This window comes from Crassostrea angulata, chromosome 4 (genome assembly GCF_025612915.1).
Source record: "Crassostrea angulata isolate pt1a10 chromosome 4, ASM2561291v2, whole genome shotgun sequence".
NCBI classification, from domain to species: Eukaryota; Metazoa; Mollusca; class Bivalvia; order Ostreida; family Ostreidae; genus Magallana; species Magallana angulata.
The window spans coordinates 10,558,960-10,570,538 of record NC_069114.1 but is presented as its reverse complement, the minus strand read 5'-3'; the positions used below and the strand labels follow the sequence as shown (position 1 = coordinate 10,570,538).

At 31.5% G+C, this 11,579-nt stretch overlaps 1 protein-coding gene across 1 annotated transcript; it reads right to left on the bottom strand.

Annotated features, from left to right (window-relative positions):
- Window positions 1–4,839: 4,839 nt before the first annotated feature.
- On the bottom strand, window positions 4,840–6,186 carry LOC128182424 (monocarboxylate transporter 9-like). Its single transcript, XM_052851042.1, has 2 exons — window positions 5,643–6,186; window positions 4,840–5,452 (listed from the first exon to the last, which is right to left on the bottom strand). The coding sequence occupies exons 1-2, from the start codon at window positions 6,115–6,117 to the stop codon at window positions 5,178–5,180; spliced, it is 750 nt and encodes a 249-aa protein (XP_052707002.1). The 5' UTR covers window positions 6,118–6,186; the 3' UTR covers window positions 4,840–5,177.
- Window positions 6,187–11,579: the final 5,393 nt, after the last annotated feature.

Sequence of the window (11,579 nt, the reverse complement as noted above, 5' to 3'; positions counted from 1 at the left end):
TCCTGGAAACAGTAAACCCTTTCCTATTTTGTTAAAGTCCAATTAAATCTTGCTAATATGCAATAATATTACTTGGTAGTTATGTCTAATAGCTTAATTTGTAATGCGTAGGTAGACGAAGTTGTTCTTTTTAAATGTTTAAAATTTCAACTGTCTTTTGCCTGTGATAACATTACGAATCAATTGTGAAGCCCATAGCCCAATATTTTCATAAAAGATGGGCGAAACATATAGAATATCACACTGTTGTTTTGATCTCGGACCTGGTATCAGCCCGAGCGGTTGGTATCGGCCCAAGCCCGAAGGGCCCGGGCCGATACCATCCGAGGGCTGATACCAGGGACGAGATCAAAACAACAGTGTGATGTTGTTTATATCATATGTCTAAAATAAAAGACTGTTATTCAAATTCAAATCCCAAATAAGGAATAAAATTTATCATGAAGAAGCTATACGGTTTTTTTCGGATTTACAAACTCGTTTGTTTTTATTCCTTTTTATATGTGTTAAGAACTGTAAGAGTTGTCAGACTTTGTTGACAAACCATCGTTGTTTGAAATACTGTAGAAAGGAGTCTATCGTCTGAGATGAAGCACTATCTCCTAGAATTTAAAATTATCGAGAGAGAAACTTCCATCCTACGCAACTTCGTAATGAGTTAAATTCTTTCACTGGGATTTCGTAGGTTTCCTGTCAGATTCCATTCATAAGAATCCATACTGTTGTTTGAGCAAGTTGTTTGAAAACGTTCATAAGCGCATCCATTACTTTAAGTTAATTAACCACTTATTTTTTACAATCTAAACTCTGGTTTTCTAAGATTTAGTCTCGGTCCATCCTTCTCTATACCCTCCATAATTAAATGTTGAATGATATTAAATAAAGCGTGCTATTGTTCTAAATACACAACTGTCGTGTAGGTTACCTCCCCTTACTTAGATACATATCACTCTTTGGCGCTATTTTTGAATTATTATTTTTCAATTTTTAGCAATAAATAAAAATATTTAGACGTGTTAGGTGATGCTTTGTATCATTTATTTGTTATTCTATCGTTATTTCACAGGCTAGTCTTAATTTAAAGCAGAGATATTTGGGATTAGCGATTTTAAATTTGAGGGCAATGCACCCCCTTGACGACGGGCTGAGACAGAGAAATATCAGTCCCAAGGGTGATACAGCCCTAGCTTTTGGTTGCTGTCTCACCTAGACCAAAACACGTGTATCAAGGCTGATACACTACTAGGTATATGATATAATATGGGAGTGTCTTATAGCATAGCTGAAAGACAGTATTGGCCGAGTCGCGTAGAAATACATTGTATGTGCTACATGAAAAAAGAATATTGGTTTTGAAATGTTGTTTTAAATTGTACAAATTTGAAATACTATAAATATAAGTAATAAGGAATATAATGATAATTTCGGTTGGAGCGTGGACAAATCTATCATAAAGCCCATCGAGATTTATTGGATTCGACCACGCTCCGATCGAAATTATCAACTTATAATACTCAAAGAATGATTCCTTTATCCTTGAATCATTACACACATTATGTCAAAAGTATTCCTAATCGAATTTTGATGAAAATCGAAATCACGGTCCCAAATATATGTCGCTTGAGTTGGTCATTTCTATACCTTCCACAGAGGTTCTTTTGTTGTCATTTTTTACGAGATGTTATAATGTTAAATATTTTTGTATCACGAAGTTTTAAGACAAATGATACATAAAATTGAGCGATTAAGATAGAAAATATTCATATCAAAAACACTGGAAGAAATCTGAGGCTTAAATTAAAGCACAGTGTTTGCATTGATGAGGTCATATACTGTTTGGATATTGAGATTTTTCCCATTTTTATAGGGGTATTTTTTTATTGTCATTCAGTATTCTTCATAATTGCGAAACATGTTTGCGATGCATACATTTTAAGATGGTTGTGGCCATTTTCAGGCTGTATTAATCTTCTTTAGAAGAAGAGCTTTGTATAAAGATAAAGGGAAAAAGTTAAAATAAAAAGTAAAAAGATTATGCATGTTGTCTTTGCCAAATTATAGTTCATAGCTTAAACGGACATGGTCATGATTTTGGTCAAAAATTAATTTTCCGATTTTAATATTTACAATGCTTCGGAAAGGCATTTTTAATACGCACCGGAATTTGAGTGTCATTAGTTGAGTTACAGAGCTTGATATTCTTCGCTATGTAAACAAAGCGTTTGTGTGCATTTTGAACGTTGAAGTAAAAACATCAGCTTAAACCTAAAACGGATGTGTTATACGTTAGGAATTGTTTATCTATGCCTAAAATGGATAAAAAGATAGTCAAAAAAGCCGGAAAAAAAGGTTTTTTTTACTGGTAAATGGAATCTCGAGCCTTGTTTACATGATAAAGAATTGTGAGCCCTGTATCTTGCTTGTAACTCTACGAACGCCTATCAAATTTTATTCGATCATTAGAAATGCACTTTTAAAGCAGTGTAAATAATAAAAACAGAAAAATAGAATTTGGCCAAAATCGTGACCATGCCCCTTTAAGGGTGTTGTTTACTCAGGGTTTAAGTTCTCAAATTTTGATTGTTATAAAGTTCAATGTCATGAGTAAAATTTGTTCTAAACACATAAAGTATTTACGAAATGAATTATTATTGACTTAACATTCGATATTTCTACTATATTACGGAATTAGGCTCAAACAAAAAATAGAATTTTTATCAAACAGAGGAAATTCGGACTAAATTTTACAGATTTTGTTTTCCACTAAAAAAATTTGGGCGGTACTCTAACTTTAAAAGTTAAGATTTTATATTTTAGTCTATGTAATTTTTCATATTATCTGTTGGTTTAAATCCACTTATTCGCTTAAATAATCGAATGGCACGAATTGCAAAAATATTGAAAATGTTTATAAACAATAAAAGACACCATTTTTCAAAATTTTATAAGGTCAATATACGTTGCTTTATACTATAAATGATTTTGTATTATCATAATTCAATTTTTTGTAAAATTGGATCAAAAATGGCGAGGGATTTGAAAACTGATGGAGGAAATTTGTACGAGAATATTTTTAAAAATTGTCCCTGAAATTTTAATGCTATACATCTATTTAGTGCAACTACCATTCATCAACTGTTTTTCATTTTTTAAAGTGTTTAATTATTTGTAATATTTTCACAATTAATAAAATCTAAATCGAAGTATAAAATTTTATGGGATTTTTCTTAATTTTTCAAAATATATTCAATGGCCATTGACTCAAAAAGTAGGTTATTGACCAACTTTTTTGAAAGAAAAAAATTACACTACAATCAAAGGTCTATAACTTACAATAGATGGCTTTTTATGATCTTTAGTGAAATTTGTTTCATTCTGAGTAAACGTCATCCTTAAATAATCATATCTACAAAATCCAAGTAGAACTGATGGATAATTTGTTGATCATCCAGCCTCCTTAAAGATAAAATGTCTTGATGATAATGATGGAGAGGATTCTTTGCAAGTTCTGACAAAACAATGACCTTCACACCTCTTGTTGGGTACGGAATGATCATTTAAACTGCCGTAAGACATTTTGCTAGGTACCACAACGATAATTATAATATCAAAACTAGATAAGATCTCGTTACGAGTAACGAGTAGGACTTCCGTCCTAATTTTGTAATGATACGATTAAATATCGATAAAATTTCAGAATTTGCCCCCTCCCCCTTTTTCAGGTAATGAATTAAAAATCACTAATAACGGCAAAAATAGGCCTGGCAATGGTTTTCGCAAAGTGATTTATTATGTATACCAAATTTACACATATTTGCCTCTATGACATATTATAAAATACCCCTCAGTAAAGCGACATAGATGAAATACTTAGAACCCACCTGGGTCCTTAATTTCAATGACCAGCCCCTTTTCTTGCCATCAAATAAAAGGTCATTAAATTTTGAAGAAGTTGTGTCAACAAGTATTTAAAGATTTGTTACTGTTCTTATATGAGAAAAAGGTTTTAGGGGCCGATCCCTTCTCTTCTTTTCGTGGCCGTTTGACGAAATGTTGATGGTTGCATATTGTTTGGTGTATCATTATGAGAATCTTTTCTTTTATACTACATTACAAAAAATATTTCCTTTTTGAGATATAGGTGATCATAGTTTATGATTTCTTACCCCTTAAAACCTCCAGGTCGCTAATTAAGGGGCCAGTCCATTTTTTACATCAAACAAAAGTTCTTGTAAATTTAAACTTTTACATTACATGTTTAACTAAATATTTTCGATAAAAGAGATAAACAAACAAAAGCACAGAAAAGCAAGAAAAATCATGAATCTTAAGACATTTCAATTTTCGAACCCTACCGAGCTTTAGGGCGTTTTGTGCTAGACATATGAAACATCAACCATGCAAACCTTTCCTCTACCAACCATACACGTTTGCACTCGATATCCCTGATAGTTTAGGAAAACGTCTGCTGACAAAATACACCAATAAAAATAGGGAAAATCTAAATATCCAAAAAAGGATATGCCATAATCAATGCAAAACCTTTGCTTTCAGACCAATATATTACATCTATAAATTTGATCGGCCGAGTCGTTCCTGAGATTTGCGGACACAAAAAGTTTATTTTAAAAATTCAAATTTATAGAGTAATGGGATAATTCTGCTTCTTAAAGATTTTATAACAAAGAACAAAGCATCGTTGTCATACTAGTTGACCGTGATAACTTATTTTAATTTTACGTATACAACATGGTTGCGTGTTGTGCACTGGAATGCAGTTATCCTATCAATATATGAAGGTAATTTCGTAATCATTTAATTTCCGATTACCTTATCATCACAAATTATCCAATACGCAAATTTTATATTCATTATTGTTAGCTATAAGAAACTTTTGAAATCGTAAAGATTGACTGGCGAAAATTAATTAATTTATTTTTTTAAATCGCAAATTTTACGACACGCGATAACCCGATATACATTATATCCATGCTTGGTGGTATGAACATATCAAATAACCTTATGATATTCAATATTTTCATATTTTAACTAAGAACTTCTATTTCCAGTAATCTTTTATTATCAGTATACATTCAGACAGGTAGAAGTCGGTATTTTCACAGTCGCATTATCCAGAGGCTCTGTCAATACACTCATGATCGGTACCCTCAGACCCCTCATAATAAAGTATCCATATTTTCACTAATAACATCAGAATATCTACGAGGATGTGTTTCAACCAGAAGAGGAACTTTCTCTCCAGAAGTAAGCGTCAACACAGCATCTTCCAGGAAAGCTTCCTTCTGTGGTAATTTTACTTCAGTGATATAAGTTTTTTGTGTTTGTGAAGAAAATTTGTAGACCAACAAAAAACAAAGGCTACTCAAAACTTTAGTGACGCAAAACAGAATCAAAACAGGGGTGTATGTTTCGTAGGCCTCGAACAGCAATCCTATAAGAAATAAGACATTATGATAATTATATCAATAAAACATTTCCGTCACATGGTAAAAAATTATCAATCAATCTCGTTTTAAATTCGAATACAAAACCATAACGATTGTTATTACATAGATCGGAGCATTTTCATTAATAAAAGCCTCGATCATAAATGTAAATATTTTATAAAGATTTGTTTTTACCTGCTATTGGAGAGCCAAGTAAATTACCGATGCCAATGACAGCAAGATTCACCCCGAACGTAAGTTCTAAATGTTCATATCCATAATAGGTCTCTAATATTCCGACCACAACTGCACCACCAGATGCAGCAGTATTGGCGCCAAAAATAAAGGCAAAGATCAGTAACAAAATGTATTCATTAGAAACAAACAAAATGAGTGTAGCCATTCCTCCCAAGAAGAAGAAAAATATCGCTAGTTTTATTGGTAACACTGTGGAACCTCTACTATCTAAAACAACGCCTTGCAATAATTTCAAAATCATAACTGAAATTCCTATAACTGAATAAAGGTAAGCTCCTTTGTCCGTGGTAAATCCTAAAGTTTCTGCGTACTCTCCGAGATGACCGAATACTATTGAGTCTCCAAAGGCCGTTAAGAAGAAACCAAGATGAGAAATATGGAAACCAACAATCTTGGGGGAGGCAAACACCATGCAGCGCTGCGTTCATTTGCGATGTGTCAATATGGTCCGTCGGCCTAAATAGATATATCGTACTGTCATATATTGATCTTTTATTTTGATCGTAAGAATAATCGTCATCGTCATACCCCATCACAGCAGAAGACATCGGAATCGTAATGAACGTATTGCAACGTATTCATGTACAGACGTACATATATATATAAATGACGATACGACTTCTCGTTGGGCTACTTATGTACATGCATATATATATATATATATATATGTATATATATATATATATATATATATATATATATATATATATATATATATATATATATATATATATATATATATATATATATATATATATATGTACATAAGTAGCCCAACGAGAAGTCGTATCGTCATTTTCGGATAAGATCGATATCCAATCGAAAACTTCTATCTTAACATCTGAATGTATTTTCTAGTATCTAAACGGGCAATAAGATCGTAACAGATCGTATGTCGATCGTGATTGTACTGTATCAAAGCTCATTTAATCAGAAAAGCACATATCGACTAGCATCAACTCGGACCCTACCTTAGAATAATAGAGAATTTTTACGATCAGTTGCGATTTGTCGATATCAGTGTTCGTAACAAACCACAAGACATTTAGAACCAAGCATTAGGCTAAATTGAATGTCTCATTCTTAGATCCTTCTTGTTAACTAATTTTTTTAATTTTAGTTTCTAGCTGTACCAATTTATAAAATGATAACCAAGTAAATGTTTTCAGCAAAACAAATTCACAGTCGATGTTAAACATTATACGATATTCCGGTACTAATCCTTTATCTCTTCTTTTAAAACTTTTATTAATAGTTAATACGCAATCTAACAAAAGTAACAGTATTATTTGAAATTCATTATAATAAGAAGGTCATTAAAATATGGACAGTACTAAATAAATATCAATGAGTTTTATGACGTCATAAAGTTTTACCTGCGGCAAACATGACGGTGGTAATAATAGAAGAAATCCATGACGTTTCCGTTTTGCCAGTTTGGAAGTTCTTTAGAATGATGACGTAGACAATTCCTGAGGTGTACGTAATACCATAGACAATGACGCGAACAGTAAAAGACGCAAGTACCACAAACCAAGTAAAAAAAAGATGAAATTGACATGTCTTCTATATAACTAGTTCGTCTTCATAGCATGAAAGACCTGAACATAAGAAATATCTATTCCTAAGTATTATGTGTCTCAAGTGATTTGGATAAAACTCTATGTTTGAAATTCATGCATATATGATGTATTTTCATTTTGTTCCGATGTTCTCCTTTTAACGTTTAACTACATGATATCTTAGCAAATAAGGAATCAAAGAAACAATCTCTTTGAAAGAGCCGTGAGAGGTTCAGACAGAAAATACTGATACGAGGGGGGAATCCTCAGGACATCATCTTAAGGGTGAGGAGGATATGTATGCTTTGCTTTAATGTTGGTGTCACTACAGTATTAAATTTTACTATATATTCTTACCAAAATTGCACAACTTTACATACAGATTAAAAATTCAAAACGAACTTCTGGAAAAAATCCCCTTGACATGTTTTTAAACAACACTTCATTTACAATTTTCTAGCAAAATACACACGTGCAACCAGCAAGGCGTGAGACTTTGTTAACCTCGAAGTTACACATGTGCTTGAAAATCAAGCCCGGGCCTTTTCACCCCCCTCCGGAAACAACACGCATCAAAAATTCAAATGACCTCGCAATATTACAAAAATGGGATAGTTAGACCTCTTACACATTGTTTTTCATCTCACAAAAAAAATCAGCTCCTGACGCGTGCGGAAACGCCTCGAATTCAAAGGAAAATTCGGGATTTATTTTGGCTCAGCCATGTTTTGACGTGAACCTTCAGTGAAATACTGTTATGACACCTACAATGGTCACTTTATCAGAGGAAACAATCCGTGAATCATACATTGAGTGTTTCCGCCTTTGTTAATTTAGTTGTAGGTGTAAAGGTTTTTCAAAGATATTCATAGGAAAATGGAATTTCCACTAATCATTCAGAAAAGAGAAATTAGAAACAATGATACACTTTATAATTTACTTATAATAGTAGAATACATTTACCATTTGCGTTTATACTGAATAAATAATATCTAAATTTATCTATGGCTATCAAGAAAACAACATTACTTTGTTTTATTTTTAATGTAATTTGGATGGAAAAGAAAATGACAAATCAATATATGAGCTACATTAATTTTGCGTTTTGTTAATATATAACTTTTATTGAAACAATATACAATGTTAAATATGAAAAAAAAAATAATTTCATGGAGATGTTAAGACAGAAAAAGGTAATTTTCAAATTCCATGCCCTCAAATTAAATCAAAGTTGACGATTCTTCATCTTCTCAATCTTGGGTGTAAAAATACCAAAATATACATATTATTGTTTTCACATTTTCACATTTAAACGATGACGTCAACAACATGTCTTATTGAAAAAAATTCATCTACATGTACTAAAAATGACGAAAAATATTATATTTTCTTTTCAAATAGAAAATAGCCCTGCAGCTGTCCCCCCCCCCCCCCCCCCCACACACGCACACACACAAAAAATGTGTACCTTCGTTAAATTGCTTTAGAGGAATATGATGTGATTTCATTGTGTAAGATGTTTATGGACATTGCCTTTTTTTTAAAGTACTAAACAAATATTTTCATAAAATCGAAGGAAATACGTGAAATCAACTTTTCATGACGTCATTATTTTTTCGTGCAAATATTGAATGAGTAAATCCTCTATAATTTTCTACTAATTTAAAATGTTTGAGTAGTTAAATTCTAAATGTTCCTTTAACTCTTTTTTTTTTTGGGGGGGGGGTGTAGAAATAAAATATAAAAAGCAGTTTAATAAATCAAAGAAAAGGAAAAGTAATTAAAAAACAGTATCATCTATCAGCTAGTACTTTGATAGTATATATGCTGGATGCAAACTCTCGCCTTAAGATTTTAAGTTTCAATCTAGTAAGAAAATTTAAAAAAATAAAATGCACGGATAAATTTTAAAGAAAAATTTTCAAAATAAATTTTTTTTTTATACTTATTGAAACAGAAAATCAGAAATATTCAGTTAATAGGTCTTTGAAAACCCGAGGGAGTGATATAGCTGTGAGCGACGTTTTTTTAATACAGCATATTTCTCGTTTTGAATAAAAGTATATTTAGGTTGCTTTGAACTACATGCATGAGTATAAAGAATGAGGAAATACGATTTAATCCCTAATCTAATGAAGATGTTTTACCAAATGAGATAATTCGTGATTTTTACTAAAAACTTAGTTTACTTGTTGTTAATTCAGTTATTTTATTGACTTTGTAGATTTACGAACGGTAAGATACAACCCATTTATGTGGCAAGTGTAACCTAATACCGAATAGTGCAAAGTTGAAAATACATAAAACATGTTGAGGTGAGAATGTCTGTTTCATGGGTAACGACTAAACATTTCTTGTACATAAAGATTGGTTAAAAGGAAAAGGAATAATATAATTATTTCAAAACAAACAAAATTTGAAAGAAAAAAAACAAGACACATTTTAACTTTTTTAAAAATTTTAACGTACAATTGGAGAAAATGGCTTTGAAAAATACTACAACAAGTTAATATAAATATTTATTTCCTGCAAATAAAAACATCTTAGAATTGATTTGAATAACAATTAAACAATTTAAACTGTTGGAACCATTTATCAATAATACCTGTAATTAGGATAAACCTCAATTAAGCACTGTGTGACTGTGGTCAGATAAATTATGAAAAAGGAAGGAGGGTTTACATCAGCAACACGGAAGTAAAAATTTCCATTTTTTTTTCTCAAGATACGTATACATAAGTGCGACCACCTTCCTTTTTTCACAGCTTTGATAAAGTATTCGACCATGACAGGTCGACAAGGTTTAGCGTTCCTCCTTATTTTCCTGGGAGGGTATAAGTCGGTTACTTCACATTGTCAAGTAATTAATACAAGTTTGGCATCACGTAAGTACACATTAATCTAATTATTTACATATTTATTCATTCATTGGCAATGAATTAAGTTACTAGTACATAATAAAGGCCTCTCAATATAATATTATGTAGGTCAAATAGCTGAATGCAAAAATAAAGGTTTCTTTTAATAATACTAGACTTTGACCCGTGCGTGCACGGGTTGGTTTATAACATGATATCGGACATTACGAAATATATACATCGATATGCCTTGTTGTTGACATTTACATAACCAAATTTTAAGCCTACAATTATAATGTCTTATGCTATTAATTTCACTACACTCTGCTTAGTAAGAAAATTCTAACTGAACATTTTTGGGACGGGCCTTCATTTCAGTTAAAACGCCTCCGATATGTACACTCGTATTAATGTAGCGAAAAATTACAGAATAGCTCCGGAACGATTTTGGAGAAAATTAACAAAGCTGCTTTGTAAATGACAATCAAATTATTCACAAAAATACCATTTTTAGGCTGTAAATATCTTTCATCTAAATAATTAATTCATACTAATGAAGAATTGAACACTTTTCACCAACTTTTATCTCGCTTTGAATCTACACAACATGTTGACATTCGGAACTCTCGGGATTTTTCATATTAAATGTACTGAGTTAGAGCTATCTCCCATATTTCCCTTGATGAATATATGACAAATTTTCAATGAAAATTTCGCGTATTTGTAATATCGTTTCTGAGTTTATCAATACAAATGTCATATTACGGAAAAATAAACTAAAGAGCCTCCCGTGATTTAGCGTGAATGTGATGCGCATGCGTAAGATTGTAAAATCCAAAAAATTAAGATGATATCCGGATTTTTTTAAAGGAATTTTCTTTGATTATTAATTAGCAAAACTTGATTGAGAAAAAATAAAAACAAATTGGTAATCATCAAGTACCAAAATTGTTTAAAATATATAAAACAAAAGACAGTACTCATCCGATTTCTCGGTATTAGAGCTTAAAAACACGAGTGTATTATTTTTTTGTAGTACTAGACTTTGACCCGTGTGTGCATGGGTTGACATTGCATTATTATGATATCGGGCATTTACAAAATAGATACATCGAAACACCGTATATTGTTGACATTTGCATAACCAAACTTCAAGCCTACAATAATGCTATTATTTCATCTAACTGTGTCTCGGGAAATGCCTTCATCACACTTAAAATGCCCTATATACCCGTAATGTAGCAGAAAATTGCAGAATCGCTCCAAAACGATTTTGGAGAAAATTAATAAAGTTGCATTGAAAATAACAGTCAAATGTTCACAACAAACTATTTTGAAGCTGTAAATACCTTTCATCGAAAAGTTTAATTCTATAATTGCAGAATTCAACATATTTCAACAAGGTTTTTTACACACTATGTTGACATTCGAAACTCTTGGGATTTTTTTTAAAA